Source organism: Chrysoperla carnea, chromosome 5 (genome assembly GCF_905475395.1).
Source record: "Chrysoperla carnea chromosome 5, inChrCarn1.1, whole genome shotgun sequence".
Lineage (NCBI taxonomy): Eukaryota > Metazoa > Arthropoda > Insecta > Neuroptera > Chrysopidae > Chrysoperla > Chrysoperla carnea.
In genome coordinates this window covers 8,020,399-8,046,004 of record NC_058341.1, presented here as the reverse complement: position 1 = coordinate 8,046,004, position 25,606 = coordinate 8,020,399, and the positions used below count along the sequence as shown (strand labels likewise).

At 30.1% G+C, this 25,606-nt stretch overlaps 4 protein-coding genes across 4 annotated transcripts; 3 read left to right on the top strand and 1 right to left on the bottom strand.

Annotated features, from left to right (window-relative positions):
- The first annotated feature begins 972 nt into the window (after positions 1-972).
- On the top strand, positions 973-6,728 carry LOC123299945 (anaphase-promoting complex subunit 7). Its single transcript, XM_044882370.1, has 7 exons — positions 973-1,041; positions 1,106-1,510; positions 2,359-2,655; positions 3,337-3,662; positions 3,778-3,892; positions 3,954-4,228; positions 5,771-6,728. Exons 1-7 carry the CDS (start codon positions 973-975, stop codon positions 6,087-6,089), a joined length of 1,806 nt encoding a protein of 601 aa, XP_044738305.1. The 3' UTR covers positions 6,090-6,728.
- Positions 6,729-6,932: 204 nt separating this feature from the next.
- On the bottom strand, positions 6,933-7,874 carry LOC123300419 (zinc finger protein 552-like). Its single transcript, XM_044882991.1, has 2 exons — positions 7,481-7,874; positions 6,933-7,090 (listed from the first exon to the last, which is right to left on the bottom strand). Exons 1-2 carry the CDS (start codon positions 7,872-7,874, stop codon positions 6,933-6,935), a joined length of 552 nt encoding a protein of 183 aa, XP_044738926.1.
- A 565-nt stretch (positions 7,875-8,439) lies between these two features.
- On the top strand, positions 8,440-10,994 carry LOC123299944 (nucleolar complex protein 3 homolog). The gene is made up of 2 exons (XM_044882369.1): positions 8,440-8,555; positions 8,619-10,994. Exons 1-2 carry the CDS (start codon positions 8,553-8,555, stop codon positions 10,962-10,964), a joined length of 2,349 nt encoding a protein of 782 aa, XP_044738304.1. The 5' UTR covers positions 8,440-8,552; the 3' UTR covers positions 10,965-10,994.
- A 2,256-nt stretch (positions 10,995-13,250) lies between these two features.
- On the top strand, positions 13,251-25,606 carry LOC123300416 (DENN domain-containing protein 2B-like; the record flags this gene model as incomplete). Its single annotated transcript, XM_044882988.1, has 6 exons — positions 13,251-14,732; positions 19,334-19,588; positions 22,304-23,059; positions 23,521-24,308; positions 24,564-24,735; positions 25,220-25,606. Coding segments are annotated over exons 1-6 (3,702 nt in total), but the record flags the coding sequence as incomplete, so codon positions are not given.

Below are 25,606 nucleotides of genomic sequence, written 5' to 3'. Positions count from 1 at the left end.
AATCCCTATTTGTTTTACAATATTTTTAATTCATTGGAAAATTTTCAGGATTTTCGAATTTTCCTCGAAAAATTTAGAATAAAATAGATTTACAATTAATAAGTGAAACATTTACCTCATATATAAAAAATTCTAGAATGTACATAAAATCCTTGGATATGAGCATACTAGACTTGTCCCCATTATAGTCTATGAAAATATAACAAAAAAACAAACAATTGACTGAGTTAATTGTGGAAATACTCTGTATAGAAAGTATTGGATATCAGTGTTTGCATTATTTTTAATACATAGAAAAATTTAAAAAACCAACGCAGTTATGGCGGCCTTTTGAAAGTAATTTCTAGAATTTTTTTTCGTTTTTCAAAAGGTTTTGGACTTGGGACTAAAATGAGTATACCTTAACTTAAATTTCATATATACAGGGTATAAAAAACAATTAAGAACTTTGAATATTGGGTCTATCGACAAGTGACTTTTGAGCTATTCGATTTTCAAGTTGCGATATCTCGAAATTTTGTATAATCTTGGGAATGATATACGATATGAAGAAATGACGAAATGATTTCTGCTTTGTAGGTTTTAGGAATTATGCAGTGAAGCAAAGAAGCAAGAGATTCAAACACAATTTTCACATCCTTTGTTACATTCTATGTAAATTTTTGTCCGATTATCGCATAGCAAGCAAGAGTTTATCGCATAGATCAACTAGACCGGATTTTCAGATAATAATATTTAAAAAATTTCGATAGTAGGGTTTTAAAAGGTAATATCTAGTAATAATATTTATAACTTATAAGTCTATTTTTATATTTTCACCGATATTATTCTTTATGGTGATTGTAAATAAAATACTTTATGGTACATTATTTTGAATTGAAAAATAAATTGAAGTTTCTTGTCAATTTTGAATTGAATTAAAGAATAATATTAATTTATTTATAAATTTTAAAATAAAATAATAAAAAAAAAATGTCTCGATTAATTGAACAAATAAAAATGTTATACGATCAACAATTATATTCAAACGTCATTTCTTTGGTATAAATAATTTTCATTTTATTTTCAATCACAAAAATTTTCATTTATTCGAAAATCTTTTCAGACTGATTTAGTTTTATCACACAGCGAACACAATTCAAATTGTTTCACAGCCGAGGCAAAATTTCAAGCGTATGTCTATTATGCGGATTCATTATTTTATGAAAAACAATACAGACGTGCTGAAGCAATCTACAGGAAGGCGTTACAATTTAAAAAGAGTATATTAAAATATAAAGGTGCAACGAAACCAGAAGGCAATCAGAAAGATTTTATTTACGATATTGATATAAAATATAATATACATGTGTGTCATATACAAATGAAAGGATGGGAAGAGGCATTATCGGTTTTGCAGAGTATACCGGTTAAACAACGTACACCCAAAGTGAATATGGCATTAGCGAAATTATGGCAACAAACTGGATCCGAACGTAGTGCTATTGTTGCTTATAAAGAAGTCCTTCGGGTATGTATTTTAATAATTTATAAAGATTCCAGAAATTTTCGCTATGCTGAAGGGTGTCCAGATCTGTAACACGAAAGGTTACAGTAGGGCACATATCAGCATCTTCTCAGGTGGTTAGACAGCTCTTCGAACCCTTGAAGGGTCGAGATTCCGAATCGATGATAGCCTATGAATGCTTCGAGGAACTGAATCACCTGATACTCAATAACAAAGTGAAACTGACCTGGATACTGAGCCTCTGTGGCGTTAAAAGGAATGTCCCTTTCAGCTGAATTCCCATATCAAGATGCTCCGTCATAATTGAATCAAGAAATGGCATTCGACTGTGATTGCCTGAAACTCACTAGAGCTCAGTTGAGAAGGGTTGTGAGACTTGACAGGACACTGTTGATTGAACTATCACCTTCATAACATGGAGATCTCTGATGATCCCACTTGTAGGGCCTATATGGAGAACGACGAAACCTTTATTCATGCTATTTGCACCTGCAGAAACCTGTAAGGCGTCAGATTGGGAATGTTTTAATCCGAAACCATGGATCCATCAATCCTGGGAGAAATCACGGAGGAAAAGCTGTGGGTAAAACACCAAATTAAAGCATTTTTTATTTAGATTACGAATTCGTTGTTGGGTCTACACTAAATCGACGTTAGCCTGGATCTGCCAGTTTTTTGGTCTTTAGGTTAATCCGGTAATTGCCTTTCATTTCGCTGATCTACAGAAAAGCTCAAAAAGCTTGGATAATATTCTATTCACACTAATAATCGTGAGACTCACGCTAAACACACGATAGTGTTTGAATAACCTTTTGAATTTGTTCACTCTAATAAAAGTTTAATAATTTCAGGAATGCCCACTGGCATTAGAAGCCGTTGAAGGTTTACTAAGTTTAAATGAACGTGGTGTCGAAGTGAACACATTAATTTTAGATGCTATCACTAAAATTGGTAACATGGATTGGCTAATATCATGGATTAAAGCTCATTCTTATATAAATATTAAAGAATATTCAAATGCTGTCTCAATATTTAAAACTTTGGATCAACCAGGCATGCTTAATAATAATGTGAAATTAATTACGTTGATTGGTGAATGTTTATATAAATCTGGTGATTTACAGAATTCTTTGACCTATTTACAAAGGGTAAGTAATTTTATTTAAAACTCAACTTGGGATGGGCATGGGAATGAAAATTATCGATATTTTACAAAAATATCGATATATCTTTTATATTATTTCTCTAGCCTGATTTTTCCTGCCCACGCGATATTTTCCTTGTTCTTTGACTTAAATTCTATGATTTATCCCTCATTTTCAAGCTTATCGTTAGGAAAAAACAGGCTAGAAAAATAATATTAAGATTTAATTTGATTCATTATGTAATTTGTATATCATATCTGTAATAGAATTGCCTATTTTAGCCACGGGTACCGCACTCCGAAATTCCGTATCATCGAATTTGATACCCTAAAATAAATATCGAAAGTAGATAGCATCGGAATTAAAAATATTGATATTTCGTGCCTTCCTTTTCCTAATTCCAGCTCCGCAGGGAGGTGGCAGATCTCGGGGATGATAGGAAATCTGTGATAATTCATCCCAACTTTGCACCACCGTTTAAGGCTATATGAGCTAGTTTTTTTTTTTGTAATTTGCAATCGAATACTAATATTTATACAAAATTTCATAATTTCAATCCTTCATAACTTACGAAAGGGTGGTGACACCTATTTTCAAAACCACTCCCTCTGTCATCTTCTATTACTCCCATATTTTTAAGGGAGGTGTGGTTTCAACTTGATATTGATCTCAATCTTTTCTTAGGCATACTGTTTGGATCGTAATATGCAACGTGGCTTAGATTTATTAGTTTCAATATTACATAAAGAAAATAAACAAAAGGATATCGAAAAATATATATCACCCAGTATTGAACCATCAGAATATTCAGCGGAAAATTGGATTGCATTAGCATATCATATGCATTCGCTGAAAAAATGGACAAAAGCTGCATATTATGCACAAAAAGCATGTAATTTTAGTCCTAGAAATATTGAAGCATTAATTTTAAAAGGTATTATATTGTATGATTTAAAACGATATCAAGAGGCCATTGTACATTTTCGAGAAGCAATGCAAATTAGTTCGAGGTAAGAGATGTTTTTAATTTTTTTGTTTTTCAAAATCTTGTTTTGTCTTTCTTTTTTTTTATGACCAAAGTTGGTTTCAAAACGTTTATATGGGCTTGTATTTATTTAATTTCAGTTACGATTCTCATAAAGGTTTAGTTGATTGTTTTGTTGCGACTCATCGACTTCGAGAAGCTTTATCAATCGCACACAACGCATGTGCATTAGATCCAAGTTCTCGAACGTACACAGTAAGTTTTCAAAAAACGTTTGTTTTAAAAATAATCACTAATTGTGAATTTCTTTTTGTAGCTTTATGCAATGGTGTTAGCAAAAGATCCATTACAAGTTTACAAAGCACGAACCTACTTAAATAAAGCACTAGGTTTAGATGAAAGTTATTTACCAGCTGTTTATTTGCTATCGGAATTATATGAACGTGATTCGTTGCTGGATCAAGCCATTGAAATACTGGAAAAACAATTACGTTTACAAACCACTTGGAGGTTACATCAGATGCTGGGTGATTTATATTTTCGTAATAATAACGTGGATAAAGCATTGGATCATTATACGACAACACTTAAGTAAGTATTTCAGGTTTTTCTAAATTATATCGGGTGGGTCACGTAATAGGAAATCAATCTGGAACTCAGGTTAATAATAATAATAATAAAACATAAGAGGGGTACCGCAAATGGGTCGCTAGCACCTAGACCATGGGGTCTAGGGATAAATAAACATTCTAAACCTAAATTTGAACATAATATTGGCGTCATCAAAATCCAAAAAATTTACTTTTCCTCTATCTCATCCAAATTATATCCGATTTTAACAAACCAAGTATGTAACCCTACTAAGTTTGGGTCATACTTTTCAAATTTGTTGTCAAATTTAAAATACTTGGAATAGGTTAGAAGAATGTGGGCCCTGGTCGCAAAATATAGCCTAAAGATTAATGGTAGAGTAAAACTAGCATCATAGATGAAAAGGTTGACTCCAAATTAGTGGGTTTCAAAAAAAATTTCATCCAGATCGGATAAAATTTGGCTGTGTTATCAAAAAAATCAATTTTTTAAACTTAATGACGTCACCAAAATCCAAAAAATTTAATTTTGCTCTATCTCATCCAAATTATATCCGATTTTGACAAACCAAGTATGTAATCCCACTAAGTTTGAGTCGTACTTTTCAAATTTGTGGTCAAATTTAATCTACTTGTAATAGGTTGGAAGCATGTACGGTCCTGGTCTTAAAATATAGCATAATGGTTAAAGCTAGCGTAAAACTACCATCATATATGAAAAGATTGACCTAAAATTAGTGGGATTCAAAAAAAATTTCATTTAGATTGGATAAAATTTGGCTGTGTTATCAAAAAAATCAATTTTTTAAACTTAATGACGTCACCAAAATCCAAAAAATTTAATTTTGCTCTATCTCATCCAAATTATATCCGATTTTGACAAACCAAGTATGTAATCCCACTAAGTTTGAGTCGTACTTTTCAAATTTGTGGTCAAATTTAACCTACTTGTAATAGGTTGGAAGCATGTGCGGTCCTGGTCTTAAAATATAGCATAATGGTTAAAGCTAGCGTAAAACTACCATCATATATGAAAAGATTGACCTAAAATTAGTGGGATTCAAAAAAAATTTCATTTAGATTGGATAAAATTTGGCTGTGTTATCAAAAAAATCAATTTTTTAAACTTAATGACGTCACCAAAATCCAAAAAATTTAATTTTGCTCTATCTCATCCAAATTATATCCGATTTTGACAAACCAAGTATGTAATCCTACTAAGTTTGATTCGTAGTTTGTGTTCAAATTTAACCTACCTTTCATAGGTTTCAAATTCCTGGGATCCTGATCTTAAAATATAGCATAAAGGTTATTGGTAGCGTAAAATTACAATTATAGATGAAAAGATTGACCCCAAATTAGTGGGTTTCAAAAAAAATTTCATTCAGATCGGATAAAATTTGGCTGTGTTATCAAAAAAATCGATTTTTTTTTTAACTTGATGACCAATAGGAATCGATTCCTTTATTCTAAGTTGGAACACAGGTTAATGAATGTAGAATTATCCGAGAGCGATTGTTAAAATTTGTTTTTACCTATCCAGTTTAGATCCAACAAATCGACGTGCAATCGAAGGAATGCATCGAATTGATCATGCATCAACCAATTCCAATAAATTAGATTCGGTTAGCGGTTATTGTATGTCTCCATCTACGGGTGATGTATCTCGCGGTGCTCCAGGTGGTGATGGTGGTACATCAAACACAAGTGGTGGTGGCGTTGGTATTATGGAAGAGACTGTAGAAATTGATGCAACATATGAAAGTGTTGATTCGATGCGTGCAACGGCCAGTGAACGTGATGATAGTGAAACGGAAGCTGTATGGTCTGATATGGATTTAGAAGTTGGAGGAAGTCAATAATTTTAGTTAGTTTCAATTTAATTGTATTTATTGTTAAAAATAATTTTATATTAATTTTTTTTTATATATAAATATGTAATATTTAAAGCATGTAATATACAGAGTGAGGCGTAAGTGAATGTACAGTTGTAATAGTTAATTTAATTTTTGAAATTTTTAAATACGAATTTCTTGTAGAAATTGATTGACGAAGTTCTTATTTACTCGACGCAAAGTAGTGTGTTTGTTTCTTTGCTGCACTCTACAGACCAAATGGATGGCCAATTTTCATGAATCTTACGTTAATCGATTTTTCTTAATCTTGCGAGTGTAATTAAAGCCATGGCAGTAATGAAAATGTAATATGGTGACGACTAGACGCTATATTGTGAAAATGAAAGTCGACGATTATATTAAGTGGGGTACCACTGAATAGGTATTAAATAGAGAAATTGTAATAAAGAAATAAATGCCAAATAGAACTGTATATCTACATATGCCCCATTCTGTATTAAAAAAATTATAAATATATATAAAAAAATTATTCTTAATCAGTTTACAAACTTTAAATTCATTTGTGTTTATTACTGAGCTATCTCCATACACACTCACCCCATGTAACTAAAAGAAAACATGGATTGTTGATTCAAGGGGTGTCGGTACGAGAGCTGGAATCGTCTCAGTTAAAACTCAAAGCTGGGAATCTTGGTAAACTATTATCTTGAAGATTTGGAACTAGAATTAGCCAATGAATTGATACATTGCCAATTTTGCGAAACAGTACGAAAGAAAGAAGGATAAATGAAACTAAATTCTAAATCCGGTCCTGTTCATGAATAATAAATTACTTCAAAAATTTGAATGTCACAATTTTCCAGCATCGTGACTTCGTTTATGCCTAGTTAAATCACTTTGTAAAACGAATTTTTTATCACAAATTTCACAACAAACATTTTTCTTTCTTGTATGATTCAATTCATGATATTCTAAACTGCTTCGACTCGTAAATGTTTTCTCACAAACTTTACACGAAAATGGCTTTCCATTATGAATGAATTTATGGTGAACTAAACTGCTTCGACTTGTGAACGCTACATCACAAACATCACATGAATAAGGTTTTTCTCCGGTATGAAGACGTTTATGTTTAACTAAATTCGTTTTTTTATTAAATGTTTTCTCGCAGACATCACACGAAAACGGACGTTCTCCCGTATGTGTTCGATTATGTTTTAATAAATTGGTATATTGTGTAAATGTTTTATTACAAACTTCACATGAAAATGGTTTTTCTTCGGTATGAACTCGTTTATGTCGATTTAAAACACTTCGCGTGGTGAAATTTTTATTACACACTGTACAAGAAACAGGTTTTTCTCCAGTATGAGTTCGTTTATGACTATTTAAATTACTTCTCTCCGCAAACGCTTTACCGCAAATATCACATGGGAATGGTTTTTCTCCCGTGTGAATTCGAAGATGTTTAATTAAATCACTTCGGTGCGTGAACATTCTATCACAAGCTTCGCATGAAAAACGTTTGTTTTTATTTATTTTATTTCCACAACCATTTTCATCCAATATATTATCCTTGATAATTATTTCGGTTTTTAATCGTTGTTCAGATATAATTTTTTCATATTTTCCCAAATAAATTCCTTCATATTTCACTGTATCATTTTCTTGGGGTATTCCTTGGGGATGTTGAATTGGTTCACTTTCTTCCAATATTTCATTTTTTTCAACTTTAATGTCGTCTTCCCGAATCAACAAAGGATCATCATTACGAAATGAATTATTTTCCATTTTTTTCACTAGTTCACAAAGTTAATCAGGCGAATTCGGGAAATTTGTTTACTTAAAACCACAGACTTATATTAATTAATGATGATTTGTAATCATAGAATATTACACATAGAAAACGCGAGGATCTTTTAGCCTGTAAATGGATGCGATATGATGAATGAGAGAGAAAACTGTCAGTGAGTTCCCCTGTGTTCTTGTCAATGTCATTCGTATGTCATAATCATATGATGCATAGAGATTTTGTGTCTCTTCAAAAATGTAAACAATATGTAGCCAATGACATATCGATTAGACAAGGGCACAGGGGAACTCAATGGCAGTCTTCTCTCTTAATTTAAAAAGAAATGTATGAAATATTTGATAATATAAACTTTTTTTAAATCAAGCTTTTATTAAAAAGCCTACCAAAATGATGAAAGTTCTTCTTGGTCATTTGTCTACTAAAAAGATTGATTGATTTTTTATTTATTGTTTAAAAACATTTAAATAACAATCACTCTTTCGGCCATATTGAAAGGCTGGCAGTCTATATTTGTTTAAAAGTCTGTTCTCAATATATATTTTTGCTTCGTGAATGCACCCTTAAGTTCGCACATGTGTTAACCATAACCCATTTTCCGGATAATTTATGAAAATAAATATTATATTCCTAAAGGATTAAATTAATTTTCTATAAAAATGGTAAGTATTAATAATTTTACAATATTAATTCTTTTAATAATAATTGTATTTATCTCGTTAAAGGTGAAAATATCAAAAGCAAAACGAAATAATCAAACGAAAAACAAATTAGTAAAACAAGGAAAAATTAAGAAGAAAAAGCAAAAACAGAAACAAATTAACATACAACAAAATGCAAATATTCAGAAACAATATTCCGACGATGAGGAAAGTGATCATGGACAAGATTTACTGGATATGGTTGAAACAGATGATTTAAATTTTTTAAAGAATTCCGTCATAAATCGATCATATTCCATGTTAAAGAAGATTCGCGTTACTGATACAAAAGATAAACCGGTAAAACGTAAACGAAAATCAAGTATTGATGAAAATTTAGAAGAACAATACGAAGAAGATTTAGCAGTTAATAATGCAAATAAGAAAAAAGTTAAGATGATGTTACCTGTGAAAACAGATCGTGGTATCGTTGAACAGATGATAGAAGTTGAAGATGTTGATGAAGACGAAGAAAATAATAACGAAATCAAACAAGAGGACACCATTGAAGAGGAACAAGCTGATAGTGAAGATAATTTTGATTATGAAGATGCCGAAGAAGTTGATAAACAAAAACCATTAACAACTGCTGAATTACTTGCGTTACGTGAAAAGAAAATGAGATTTATCAAGGAAAAAGTTGGTGTAATCTGTTCGGGAATGTTAGAAGATCCTGAAGGAAAAATTAACAATACTCGTTTACTATTTAATTTAATGGATGAAGCTACACCTGAAGTTTACTTATTTACGAAAAAACTCATAGCAGTTTCTTTATTAGAAGTTTTTAAGGACTTGCTACCATCGTATGCAATTCGAGAACAGGATACGAAAGAAGTTAAATTAAAGAAAGATACGCTAAAATTAATGAAATTCGAGACACAATTATTACAATCGTATAAAACATACTTACAAAAATTGGAAAAACTTTCGAATATTTTAACACCGAAAAAGGGAAATACCACAAAACGGGCAATTCAAGAGATTAAACTCGCTGAAACCGCGATTTTATGTATGTGCGAACTATTAATGACCCATCCATATTTTAATTACTCTCAGAATATCGTTCAAGTAATTGTACCATTTTTAAATCATAAATTACCGAATATTCGAGAACTTGTACGTAATTCGATTATAAGTATATTTAAAGAGGATAAAAAGGGGGAAATTACGTTAATTATAATTCGGAAAATTAATTTATTAGTTAAATTAAAAGCGGAATCATCGTTACATGTTGAAGTTCTAGAACCGTTGTTAGCTTTACGAATTAAAGATGTTAATATGGATCAAGAAAAAGAGAACGAATTAAAGCAAAAGAAATTAAAGTCGCACAAACAAAACTTGATTCAACAAATGTCGAAGAAAGAACGAAAACGAAAAAAAAAATTAGCTGAATTAAATAAAGAATTACTTGAAACACAAGCTGAAGAAAGTAAAACGGCAAAACATAAATTATTTACGGAAATAACTCAATTTGTTTTCACAATATATTTTCGTATTTTAAAACATTATCCAAAAACGAAAATTTTAAGTGTTACACTTGAAGGTTTAGCGAAATTCGCGCATTGTATAAATATCGATTTTTATACAGATCTTGTAAATGTTATTAATAATTTATTAGATGATGATGAATCACTAGGATATCGTGAACAATTACATTGTGTTCTAACAGTTATAACAATTTTAAGCGGACAAGGAGATGTGTTAAATATCGATCCACTTCGATTTTATGCTCATTTATATAAAAATTTATTTGAATTCCATGCGGGAACGAGTCATTCCGATTACCCAGTACTTTTACAAACGTTGGAGATGGTTTTAATTAAACGTCGAAAAAAGATTTCCCAAAAACGATTGGCATCGTTTGCAAAACGTTTATGCACAATGGCGTTACTTGCAATGCATAATGGATCGTTAGCTTGTTTATGTTTTGTTAAAACCTTGTTACAGCTAACGAAATCCATTGATATATTATTGGATTGTGATCCAACCGTAGGTGATGGTCATTATTTACCATTTAGTGACGATCCAGAATATACTAATGCCAGTAACAGTGCATTATGGGAATTAATATTGTTACAACGACATTATCATCCCATTGTACGTAAAATGGCGTTGTATGTAAGTTCCGGATGCCCAGCGAGCGGGGATGGTGGATTAGCACCCGAATTAAAGAAACTTAATTCTGAGGAATTATTTACGGAATTTGATTCGAGTCAATTGGCATTTAAACCTACGATATTGCCACCGAAAGTGTGTAAACCGACTGGAAAAATTGTTAAAACTAGTTTTATACAAAATGATTTTGGAAAATATTGTAAAAGTATTTGTAAACAAAAGATTTCGTCTGTAGATTATTTCGATATTCCTTAAATAAAATTGTAAATATTTTTATATTTGTTAGCATGTCTACAGGTTATTTTAACAATTAACTTTGTTAGTTATTTTAAGTTGTTAATATTAGAATCGAATTTAAAAGAGATCAAGGGTCAAGTTTAATTTAAAGAATGAGTTAATAATACTTTTGTGGTTTATTTGATTATTCTTTGCTTTTGAATGGTCTTTTGTTCTGTTTGGGTGCGTTTCTCCGAACTAACCGCGCGCCTATTATAATGAGTATCTCCAGGCATATGGCACCCCTTATAACTTCAAATAAAACTGTATTGTTGATATTTGGGGTGCTGATTACATGGAGACAGCGGGGAAACTTACTTAGCTAAATGAAGACAATTTATTAATCTTTACACTCTTTATCTCTTAAAAATTTAAATTTATCTTTAATTGAAATCAATTTTTAAAGTTTTGAATAACCAAGAAAACGATTAGTTATTATCACTGTTAAAAAACAAGCGCAAAAAACTGCATTTTATTAAATGTTTATAAAAAAACATTTTAATTGGGGGCTAATTTTTGAAAAACATTGGATGGTTTCCGAAATTTCATGATTCAAAAATCAAAAATTTGATCTTAATACAATATAGATGATCTTTTGACAGGCCATTGTCAGTTTTTCGATCAGATTCTTAATTAGAGTATCTCAAATGAGTGATATCTCCCCGTAGAGCTTATATGGAGGACGATGGAACCTCCACGCATGTTATCTGCATCTCTAAAAGCCTACAAGGAGTCAGATACATAATTTTGAGATGGAATGTGGTGCCCTTTGATCTGGGGACCAATCCTGGCAGAGAAACTATGGGCTTTCTGCATTTTCTCTTGTCTGGGCAGAAATTCTATAGCTTCTTTTGCTTCATCGGGACACACACCGCTTTATGTTATGACTCTCAAAAAGGGTATAAATTATTTTAAGGTCTAGGTATTAGGGACCCACTTACGGTACCGCTCTTATTTCTATTATTAATCTGGGAAAAAATGAAAAATTTTTGTTTTCAATTTAAATGAAATTCAGTTTTTAAGTTAATTTTGATTAGGGATGTCAAACCCAAAATAAAAATAAAAAACCAGAGATCATTCCACTAAAACCGGAGATTGTGCTCCGAAAACCGGAGACCTGATAAACGTCCTGAAAACCGGAGAGTTGGCAGTCCCAATTTTCAATGATTTAAAGTAATGACGTCAGTTAGTTCAGTAGGGATTTTAAATTTAAATCCTGATTGATGCAAAAAAATCCTTTGAAAAAAAACACAATTTTAATTTTTTTATTACGATGTTACAATTATTTTTAATATCCATTTTTATTAATAATTTCGATCGATTTGCATAAAAAATTGTACTTTTTTCAACCATCTGGTTTCTTTCAAGAACGCACACTCTTTATAAAGACTTTTTTTTTAACCGACTTCAAACAAAAACGGAGGAGGTTATCAATTCGACTGTATTTTTTTTTTTTTTTTTTTTTTTTTTTATGTTTGTTACCTCAGAACTTTTGACTGGGTGAACCGATTTTGATGATTCTTTATCTGTTTGAAAGCTGCTGCTTTCCGTTTGGTCCCATTTCATTTTGGTCTGGTTCTGACAACGGCATCCATGAGAAAATCATAAAAGTCTTAAATTTGCATTAAGTATGCACGATAAGAGGACGAATAACTCAATATCACTTCGATGATTCTTTTTTTAGTGAAAAATTAGTTAGTGTACTTCAGATTCACTAAAAATGATAAAATAAAAAAAACTTTTAACAAAAAGAAAACCGACTTCAAAAGAGAAATTTTTCCAAAACAAATTAAAATGCACTAAAAAGTAATCAAATAATGATAATATAATGGAGTTAAAATTATTGTTATTTTTGGAGTCGGTGTCAGCCAAGAAAACAACTCTGACAGAACAATTTTCTACATTAGCTTGGATGACACCGACTCCAAAAATAACAATAATTTTAACTCCATTATATTATCATTATTTGATTACTTTTTAGTGCATTTTAATTTGTTTTGGAAAAATTTCTCTTTTGAAGTCGGTTTTCTTTTTGTTAAAAGTTTTTTTTTTATATATTAAGTTCATATGTCGACTTGATTATGTAAATGAAGAACGTTCTCATTTCATTACTGTTATTAAAAAAAAAAGTGTTATTTTATCTTATAACTGACAAGTACAATGTCAGATTTTCTCACACACGTATACAATTATTTCATTTAAAGGCAAAAGTTTTCTTATTAGTTTATTTTTTTGTTATTTTCATAGTAGTTTTAAGATTTTCTTTCAATGTTTTGTGAAGTGAAAAGTGTCGTACAAGTTACACTCCTTGCTTGAATGCACAGGTTGTTTTTTTTTTTCTAAGACAAAAAAAAAACTCTACTTAATCATCATGTTTTTTAATTAATTTTATATTAATTAAGAATGTATAATAATACAAATAATGTACAATCAATTCGAAATAAATTAGAAAAACAACTTGGTAATGATCCGAAAAAATGTGACAGATTTGTACTTAAACGTTCTGCAACATCGTTAGGTTCCATCGAAACGAATTTATTAAATTTAAGTATAACACCACCAAAACCAATTGTAAATCCACCACCAAAATTTTATCGTGCAAAAACATCGAGTGAATTATTAAAAAGTGACGTGAAAAATAATAATTTAATAAATTATCAACCGATTTTATCAAGACAGTTAAGTGATCCAATTAAAAAGGGTAATATTAAACGTACCCCCGCGTTTCGGTGTGAGAAATTATCGGATAATAGTGAAGATCATGTTATCTTATCGAATTTATCAAGTAAAACGAATTTATCGAATAAAATACGTATGTTCGAACAATGTCGAAAACCGAGTGATTTATCACCGAAAATCTCATCTAGTCCAAGAAAATTAAAAAATAATAAATTATTACGTGATGAATTAGAATTTATCACGAAACGACGTGAAGAATTATCAAGTTCACGATCATCTTCAAGTAGTCCTGTAAGTGTTCCAATCAAAGTAATCCCAGAATATTCTCAAGTCATCAAAAATCGTAAGAAAAAGTTAACAAGTTTTATCACACCGCCAAACGATGATAATTTAACTGATACACTTAAGAAAGCATTAAAATCACCGTTACCAGAAGGACCGCCACCAAAGAAACCACCTCGAACATTTGCTCATTCATCAACATCACCAAATATTTCCACTCAGAAAAAACCGATCGTAATTGATACGGGACAAAAAATGAAAACTAGCAAAACAGATCCACGGCTAATGTTAGATAAATTAGAGAATGCGTTGTTACAAAATAAAATCAAATCACCACGTTCTCGACGGAAAATTATGGATGTTGAAAATATTAAAAAGGATGTAATGAAACCACCAGCTCAAATGTTTTCTTCGTCTGACACATCACAATCGTCTCAAAAAAGTATATTTTTCAATGATTGTTTTCCAATTTGTACAAATAATATTGGACCCGAATATGCAGCACCGTTACGATCGAAAAGTGAATTTTTTGTGGATAAAAATATTTTAATGGATAGTCGATCGAGTAATAAACCACCACCAACAGCTGAACAGCATATTTATGCTGAACCATTTCAATTTAAGACTACTGATGTACCTGATAATAATTTTAATAATAGAATTAAACGATCTGATTTACAAAAATCGTGTAATAATGAATTAAACTTGAGTTGTGGTCGAGAAGAAAGAGTTATGTTGGAGAAGAAATTAGAAAATAATAAATCATCACCTGATCTTCATTATTTAGTAAGTTATTTTTGATTTATTCATATTCATGTCACGAGTTCTTTTCAAATTCAAATCTTATACTCCCATCAAACTCGCTTTGCTCCCAATAATTTAAGAGGGGGAGGAATTGTAGAAAAAAATAAAGTCTATCGAATAACCTCATTAGTTTGAAGAAACCTACCAAATGGAAAAAACCGCATTTCTGTATGTCTATATTTAATTTTTTCGAACTATTCGGTTATTTTGACTTTATTTTGAGTCGATTGGTGAAAATCCTATCTATCTAGCATGTATACCACAGAAAATCGTTATTTTGGATTGGTTTATCCCACTTTCAACGGTTTAAATGAAAAAGTTGAAGTTTTCCGATATTTCCCTTAGGTTTCAAGTAATTCTCTGTCGAATGCTGAAAACTGGGTACTAGAAATGCCTTAGAATTTGTATCGGTATGTCAGTCAGTGAGTCAGTGCGTCAAATGGGGCTAAATTTTTTTTTAGACTCGTTTTACGCGCGAGGTAGTCCTTCCCCCCTTAATCTCAATGGCGGCCTTCAACATTGAACCGCGTCACAGAAAAAGATTTGTAAGAAAAGCTGAAAAAATTTTACTCAATTGAACTACAAAACGTAATGCAATGAAATTGAAGTTTTTCGATTGTCCCTGGAATTTTTAAGCAATTCCGCGTCGAATGCAAACAACCGCATTTTTCTAGCATGTATAGTATTGAAAAACGTACATTTGGGGAGCTTCTCCAATATGAAAAGTGTGTTTCTCTTTCGTATCATAACTTCCCTATGCAGGATTATTCACGTAATTCGACACGAAAGATTAAGGCTAAACTGCTTGATTTTAAGAAAATTTTGTTTCTGGAATAGATAGAGGCTTGAGTATCTAAATTGTATTTTTTTAATGAAACATTCTGTATATTAGTTTATTTTTAGATTCTAATGTCGAAATAAAAGTGAGTTTAATTAAGAACTCACTTAAAATTAACGGTTTTCGAAATATCCTGTATTTTCTGTAAATTAAGTAACAATTTTAACTATAAATTTTCAAAAATTATATCCGTTTTTAAACGGAATTCAACTTGAAGTGAATAAAGGACAAATTAAATAGAACTCCCTGTATTTTATGTCAAAAGCAGATGTATCGAATAACTTGAATAACCCTGTATTTAAAAAATGTAAATATAAAATAATTGTAACATTTGAGTAATATTGCAATACACTTGTTTTAAGACATTTTCTTTTGTTCATTAAATAAAAATGATTTTTGCACCGGAAGTTCTTGATATATAATTAAAAAGTCACTTTATTTAATTTTAACCTTGAAGCGATTGTTTTGCGCCTGTTATTCAAATTAAAACTTGTTTCTGAAATAGAAAAAAAAAATTTAAAAATTCAAAATTTTCGTTTAAACTTTTAAAGCATCAAAATGTAAATAAAGGTGGGCTCTTTTAAAATTAAATAAATAAAAAACCGATGATACAAGTTTCTTAGATGAAAAGATTTAGTTTTATTACTTCTTTTATTAAAAAAAAACTCGGGGAATTCCATTTTAAAGATCTAATCTTATTATGTATAGTAAATTTAATAAAGAACATACGCAATATACTCAGGTAAAAAAGTTTAGAAACTTTATAATTTATTGAATCGTTTACAAATTGTTAAAAGCTGTTTCTTGATTTGTGAATATTTGAAATAATATTTATAACTTATAAAAAAATTGACCTAAATTTTATTTTATTTATAAATAAATTTGATATTTGTACCAAATGGTTACCTTGTACGCTTATAAATTATTAAAAATAACAGATAGTCAAAATGAATATTTTTATTAGGGTTACCAAATTTCAAAAAGGCCGGAGATCACATCATTAAAACCATGAAAATCATACTTTTTTTGGCCAATAAAACCGGAGATTATGTTTAAAAAATTGAAGACTCCGATCTAAAACCGAAGAGTTGGCAGCTCTAATTTTATTGGCATCTGAAAATCGAAAATTTTCGATATATGTAGAAATATCAAGTTTAAATAAATCCAAAATTTAAATATTATACTTCTTATGGCTTTTGAGTTATGCCAAATATTCTTTCTTACGTGTATACAGATGCCATGCCGAAACTAGTCAATATCTGTTGAAAAATAAACATCGAATTTTCTTTCGTTTTTTGTACAAGGGAGTAAAATATGTATAAAAATAGTTTCTAAATTTTTTAAGACGAGTATATACCTAATATGCAATATCTATGCATTTGCTCCCACAGACCATATACAATCTTAAAAACTAACCGCACAGAAGCTGCGCAAGTTAAGTAAATTTTTGTAAAGTAAAATAGGGAATCGGGCTAAATTTTTGTTATCACTTCAGATGAAGAATTCTCACTTCAGGAATTGAAAAGTGAAGTTGTTTTTTAAAAATCTTTATTAGTATACAAGATATGACTAGTGACGTCATACGTGGGCATCGCCCTAGAGATTACATATACAACTTTGAATCAACGCAAGAAAATGTGGTTTCGTTTGGTTTCCGCTAAAGTTTTATAGAGGAATATTTCTTAAAATTTTTACTCTACGCTATTGCCTTTCATCACAGGTACAAAACTCAATAGCTACATTTTCTTATAGACAATTTGCTTAAAAAAATGAATCACAGAATGTAAAAACCCCCTTTATGAAAGTTCGGTACCATCTTTAATGTAAAATAGGTTGCACTCAACATAGTTTGATTTTACATAATCAAACATGTTGCGATCGCTTCGCTTTATGCACGCCGCACTGTTGCTCATGGACAAACTTTTCTTGTATATGGCAAGCATTGTTTGTTGATTCGTTGATCATTTTTAAAATAGAATTGATGATGTATGTTATTCATTATTTAGTATATTTGTTATTATTATGTTAGGAAAATAATTTACATATGTAAATTAACTTCATTACTATAATTTAATTAAAAAAAGAACTGTTTAACTGTTGTGTATTGTTCAATTTAATTTGTATACGAAAATTACTTTGAATTCTAATTGTTAAAAATACTTGGAATAATAGTTGTTGAAACGGACAAAAAAAAACCCCGGGATATTAATTTGTTGTGAGAGTGTTTTGTATGTGGAAAATTTTAAACTTATCGAAACAGGAGTAATATTTTTTTCGTGTAAGTAAAATAAAAAAACTATTTCTAACTTATGACACACAAAATAAAGTCTATTTTAAGGACGCTCCCCTAAAATGCGTTTTCTTAGGATAATAACTTTGAAAATTATCAGGCGAAACCGATGACAAAATTGCTATCAGAATATCAGAAAGCAAAAGCAACCGCATAAATGTCATTTTCAATGGACTGTATTTTTTTTGCATACTTACACAATTTTTTATGTTTGTTTCCAAAACTTCCACATTTATGGATAATCCAGCTCTGCTTTGAAATAAAAAGTTGCATTGATCTGGGGAAACCATAACGAAATCTTAGTTTCTTATCTGTAGCAAAATTTATGAACTAGAAAAACCACAAGAGAATGATTAATTTGTTGATATACCAAAAATCCGGTGTAATCATTTATAGTAAGAGTGATTTTTTTGAATGGGGAATAGTTTTATCTTATCTGAACAGGAATAACATCCTTTCGTTTTAGTAAATATTAATATTTTAACTTTACAAACTAAAAATAATGTCTGGTGATAATTCATTGATATTGAAATATTAAGGAGGAATCACTTTAAAAAAAGTTATAGCAACTTTTATTTTAAATTTAAGTGAAATAGTTGTAAGAAGCGGGTGTGATTATTGTTCTTTGAAACCATTTCCACATAAAACGGAAATTTTCAGTTGCCTCAACTTTCATATTTTCGAGTCGAAACATTACCTCTTGATTACTAACTATACGAAGGTAAAAAAAATCTATAAATCGCGACATTTGTATCAGTACACTTATTATAATCTAGAAATGATGAAATTCTTTACCATTCTTGGACAGAATGATTTCTTTAAGGATATTTGGGATGTCTTACAATCGGAAATCGAGAAAATAAAACCGAAAAACAGTCTGACCCATGAAAAAAAATCGACTTCAGTAGATTTTTTTCGGAGCCGGTGAAAAATGTTCGCTTGAGTGTATTCAACAAAATTATATTCATACGAAATTATGCTTTTTCGATTTACGCCAAGTTTGCTTGAATATGATTTTGTTGAGTACACTCAGACAAACATTGGCTCCCATAAAAATCTATCTCGATTACGGAACCAACATACTGAAAAACTTCCGGGAATAAATACGTTTTGTAGCATGTCACGAAGTAAATAAAATAATTTTTGATAGTGATATCGAAAACTATCGATGTTCTGTTTTCCAAAAAATATTCATTTTGATTAGTTAACAATCGTACAAGGAAGTTATATGGTGTACATATCAGATTTATTATAAGTTTATTCACAAAATTTTATGTTAAATCATTCCATTTGAAAATTTTTTGAAGATTTAAAACTTTTCAATTCTTCTTTTTAATTAAAGTAATTAAAAAATATTAAAATATAATTAATCATAATTAGGTTAATTGAATAAATTTTTAATTGTGTGTAAATTTGTATGTATTTTTAATTTATTTTCTTTTTATTTTGTTTTAGAGTACACCTGTATCATCATCATCCCCGCCACTACTGCAATCAACAACATTATCACCCGTATATAGTTCACCAAATAAAAATAAGAATAACAATAATAATAACTGTAATAATAGAAAAAGTTTTGGTCAACAAAATCGGACAACGTCCTTTGAAAAATTATTAATACATCAACATCAGGATAAAAATATTTTTGATAATACAATTGGACAACAGGTAGCAAATCAAACAAAATTTTATGTGCCCGACTGTCACTGTGACTGATGCATGCTCTACTACAGTACTACAGTTGACGGTAAAGATATTTCTTCAAACATTTTCTATTTTCTTGTGTATTTGTTCGCGTCCAGCCAAACTTGGCGCTCGGAATCGCTCAGTTAGTATCAACAAATTCATACAGGAAGAATTGTTTTAATTTTTAATCTATTATGATTAATAGCTCGTTTTGTAGTTGAAGAGAGAGAACAAAAATTGAAGAGTTTGATGAGGGACATCATGTTCTGACATCAGTAAAAGATAGAATAACACTTTAAATTAGAAAGTTATTTCTCATTTTGGTCCAATTTGATGTCAGAACGTGATGTTCTCTCCGTTAAACTCTGCAACTTTTGTTTAAGTTATTTTTTGATTGGTTAGCAAAAAAACGAGTTGTTAGTCATAATAGATTAAAATGATCCACCCTGTATATATACAGAATGATCCATGGTATAACAGCAGCGTTAATTTAAGGGTGTTGAAATTTGGAAAGAAAGAGGAAATTTTTGTGAATATTGTTGAAACGCCTAAGAGTCCATTATGATTTAAGGATTGTGATTTTAAATTACGATTCCGTGCGCCAAATTCAGCTAAACGCAGCTTTTGTGTATATTTTCATTGTGTATTGAACTGCTATTTTTTCTAACTTAGAACGTAGTTTGTTTAATGTTGCACATCGTTGAAGCTATGAAATTACATTTTGGGGCCTTCAAGCTTTGTTTTATGTATAGAATGTACTCGTTGCTTTTAGTATGTTAAAATGTAGACGACATTCTGTAGATTTGATTGCTTTACGGCGCCTATGACTTTAATCTGGCGTTAACTAGAAACTTTGATGTCGAATTTTCAGTATTCTTGTTTCGATTGAGGATTGTCTATTGAGGATCGCGATTGTGATTCTGATATCAAATAGATCAATTGTTTCAATATTTCTAGCCGGCTAGGTTTTGATTTCTGAATACGAACTTCGAAAAACTGAAATTACTTGATAAATGTCGTATAAGTAATTATTTTACCTTAAATTTGAATCGAATTCTAACTGGTGTCGGCGAAACACCTTACTGTACATTGCACCGCCCAAACCTCTCAACCTCTTACCTTCAGCTACTGAAATCGACCTAGTTATCGCCAGGTTAAAAGTTAATTTTAATATATTTATTTCTAGTTTGTGTGTGTTTTTTTATCTCGTATTGTTTGGATCTTTGGTTTTTATTAGAAAACCTTTTTCTATTTATAATTACAATATTTATTTTAACTAACTTTACAGAAATTATTGACCGCGACCGTGAGCCTATAAATGATGTAATACAAAAAATTGACATTTTAACATTGGTTCGAGTAACGTATATTTGAAAAAGGAAATCATTTTTCGTATTTTTGGCCAATTTATTGAGAAATATCACAAAACACGTTTCCATCTTGGATTGAAAATGAAATGCTTTCGACTCTTGTAAACTTCCTGCTACTATTTTATGTATTGTGGTGTCGATAACTTATAAGGCAGGCAAAAAAAAAACCAAAACAAGAAAATCGATAATCCTGATTTTCGTAAATGTAACATTTGAAGCTAAAACCTCGTTTCATTATGGGCTCGCGGTCGAATATCATTATAAATCATATTTTACGTAACATAAGGTAAAATTTTATGTTTATATTTTCCGTTGATTAGATAAAAAAACATGAGATTTGTGGTTTAAAATCAAGAATGAAATAACTTTGTTTATAAAATTATAACAAAGGATTTATTTATTTTATAAATCTTTATGGGTATAAAATGAAAGAAATTATTGTTTTATATTTGTAAGTCGAAGGTGATTTCTCTATAAATATATAAAAGAATTTATTTTATCGCTTATTTTCGATCAAATGATGTTCAAAATGGTTTGTTTGTAAATGAATCATAAAAATTATATGAATTGTTTAAAAAAAATAATTAAAACTATGATTTGTAAGATATTTATCCTTGATGTGTGATTATAATTATAGAGTTCAATAATATGAAAATAGGTAATTTATATAATTTTCTATGTTGCCTTGCAAGAAAAATTGCACGCTTTTCATAAAATCAAATTTGTTTTTCTTAATCTTTTATAAACTTTGAAAGCAAGCATGTTTATTTGTATTTAAAATTGAAATTTACAAAATTTAAAAAACCTTCGACAAATGTTTCGGATAAGGAACCCTAAACTCACACTTGCCCTACTTAAAGCTTTTTTTCTTTGTTACTGGAACGCCCAAAAAGCATCATAGGTCAACTAGTGATCTATTATATTTCATAATCGATCACGAAAACTCGCGATGATCGAAAAATAAATAGAATCAATTCAAAGTTATTTTGAAATTTTGCCATACGACCTTTTTGGAATTATCCTAACGATGTATCGCGCATTTTAAAGAGAAATGAACGATCTGTGATTAATTTTATTAAAATTCTTCATCAAATCTTAAAGGACAATTTTTGAGCTCAAAAAAAGTAAAACCTTTCGCGTGAAGTGTCCGATTATTTTTCTTGGAAATGTATTTTAAATTTAAATTTCTATGAATTCTCCACTTATTTTTGAGTGTAGTTCTCAAGAACTAATCCACAAAAAGTAATGATATCACCTGTTCTTTGGTAACCAATTACTCGATGTACTAATTGGTTACCAAAGCACTATCGAAGTTTATTTTTATTTAAACTGCTTTTACATTTTTATTAATTTGTATATTTTGTTACAGTTTCCAAAATCAATATCACCAATATGTCAAAATTCATCATCAACAGATTCCGATTTTGAATCATCCGCTTCAACACCGCCATCATGTGATGAACAAATCAAAAACTTTTTAAATAACAAGAACACATCCGATTTAAAAACTACATCACCTTTAGATTATTCAATTAACAATAAACTATATTACGCTTTAACTAATAAAATGTCTCAAAATAATAACAATAACGACAATAATAATTTATTAAACAACTCAAAAAACAATGAAACATCAACACCAGTTGGACGTGTTCGTGCCTTAGTACAGAAATTAGAAAATGTTGATATCATTGATAAAAATGATAATATTAAAAAAGTATCACCACCAAAATTAAATCAAACATCAACACCGATTACGTCTCAAAAAGCAATCGAGAAAAATGAATTTTTAGAGAAAAATTTACAAAAAAATCAATATTTTATTGAGAAATTATCACAACAGTTATTTTCGTTAGATTCCGAGAATGATATGAGTTTTGAGAATAAAGAAATTGTTAAACATAAAAAGGTCAATCATGAGATTGATGTACGACATCAGGAAGCATCGAGAAAATTATCGATGAAACATAAAATGTATGTGAAACGTGTATCGAGTCGTGTTGATAAGTATGCAAAAGTGACTTCACAGAATGATTGTTCGCCACATTTGTTTGATTGTTGTTTATTGGTTGGCTTGAATATGTCGACGAAAACTGCGTATATTAAGAATAAATATCCGGAAGAAGTAAGTAGAAAATTTTTGCTTATTTTAGACCTGAGATAGTATTTGACGATCATTTCTGGCTGGGAATTTGATAGACTGCTGTAAAAAAATCATTGCGGCATTTTGTAATTGTAATATTTTCAAATTTTTGTCTATCTAGGGTTATACACAGTTTGGCCTATCACATCCCATTCCTTGATTCGGCAAATTACGGAACATCTTGCTATGGAAATGACAGGCTCAGGTGAAAGAGACATTTGAGACGACCGATATCGTGCCAATAAATCCGTTGCTTCATTTCCTTTATTTGAAGCACGCTAAGAATTAGATAGAATAATATTTTAATAAACAATCGTAAACCTCAAGTTTATTGAAATATTTTTACCTTGCATTTTTAAAAATCGAAAAACAGTTTCCTTGCGAAAAATCGAAATCATGTCCTAATTATTTTATAAATAATTAAAGTAATATATTTTTTTTAGGTTAAAATACCACCTGGAATCGAATCATTATGTTTTCCTGATGCAAATCACTGGGATTGGAATTTAAATTCAAAAGAATATGGTGGCACGTACACGTTAATCATTACGAATGAAAATGGTGATCGTCGTTTCGGATTTTGTCGACGTGTCTTACCAGAAGGTGAACTTGTATATCTCCCACTTGTCTATTGTGTGCTATCACCATTTCGAGCGGTTGATTTTTTCAATAAAGTCTTAAAAGAAATTGAAACACGTCATGGTTTACCAGATTTTATACTAAATACATTTCTAGAAGAATTATATAATACGCCATTTCCGAAACCAGGAAGTAAGGTGCGTGTTAAATATTTAAAATCAGAGGTTGAAATTGAAGTTGTACCACCACCTTCAAGTGATAATGAAATTACTACTTCATCGTCATCAAAGAATCTTTCTCAGAAATCAATAGATAGTGAAAATTCTAGTGATATTTGTAATAAAACCGCTGAAGATGATTATGTTTCAATTGATAAGAATCATGAAATTAATCGGGATAAACAGAATGTAGTTTGTCAAAATAAGAAAAATATTCAACGATCGTATAGTTCACCGTTATTAAATGGGGAATCGCCAAAAACTACATGTGAAATTAAAGAATATGAAATGGAATTCTCACGACCTTTTGATACACGTACGTCTGAAGAAGGTTTAGCTGTTTTGTTGGATACGCTAAGTGTTACAATTGTTTTACAAATATTTAGTTCGTTGTTATTGGAACGGAAAATTATTTTTCTATGTTTAACAATTAGGTATGTATGATTTGGTTCTTTTTAGTTTAATTAAGTAAGTTTTGGGATTAGGAGCCTTGAAATTTTATCCAAGCTTGTTTGAAGTATGTCAAAAGCTATCTTTGAAATTATTGCAAGAGTTGATAATAATAACAAATAAAAAGCCGAAATTCCAAGAACCTACACTTATAAATACACCGGCCTCCCACCCCCCTTATTTCAAAACCTATCGATTGAAAGATTTCTAATAAAGTTTGTTTCTTTTTAATGTTTCAGTAAGTTATCGACGTGTATGGAAGCGTTACAGACAATGTTATATCCATTTGCATGGCAGCATACATTTATTTCTGTACTACCTTCGAATTTGGTTGACGTATTAAATGCTCCCACACCATACTTAATTGGAGCGTTGACAACAGCATGTGAAAATTTCACCGACATTGAAGATGTAAGTAAATATAAATTTTTCTATTGATAAAATTCCGATTCGATCTTTTTTTGATCGTACTTTGATCTTTTCACATTAGTTTTTCTATTTATCGAATAAAATGATCTACTTCATATTTAGCATTGATTTGGGGAAGGAATCTATTAGGGATAAATCGAAGAAAGGTCGAAAATTTAAACAGTTTTTCCCCCTCCACTCTTTGCACGTGGTCCTCAAGGTCCAAAAGTTGAGAAAATGTTGATTCACCACTCCTAAACAACGTGTCGCCTGAACTACTAATTAAAGTATAGTTTGGGGATAGAATCTTCGAAAATCTCATTGTAAATAAATTATTTTGTCATTGAATCATGTACTTGATGCATAGAATGGAACGGCGGTTGCAAAGAATAATTTATTTGAAGGAAAACCGAGGCCCTCCATCGTTCGAACCAATAAGAATTCAAAATTGTATTTTATTATATCGTTTATTTTTTCTATTTCTCAGGGAATCGTTATCGATTTGGACAAAGCAACAGTACTACGAAGTGTAGGTGATGAAAATGCCATAATACCATCACGTATACAAAATTTTCTAAAATTAGCATTAAATTCAGATGAAATAAAAAGTGCATCAAATCGTAATACACGTAATTTATTAATTAGTGAAGCATTTATCGGTGCATTTTTACATTTATGCGGTAACTACAAAGAGTTTTTAATTCTTCAACCACAAAACAAAAGTGATGATAGAATAAAATTTGAAAAAGAACATTTTATTAAATCAAACAATTCAAAAAGTATACAATTATTTTTAGAATGGTTTACAGAAACTTCGATGTTTAATGCATTCATTGATTCTGAAATAAAATCGATTCAAAATCAGAATCGTCGA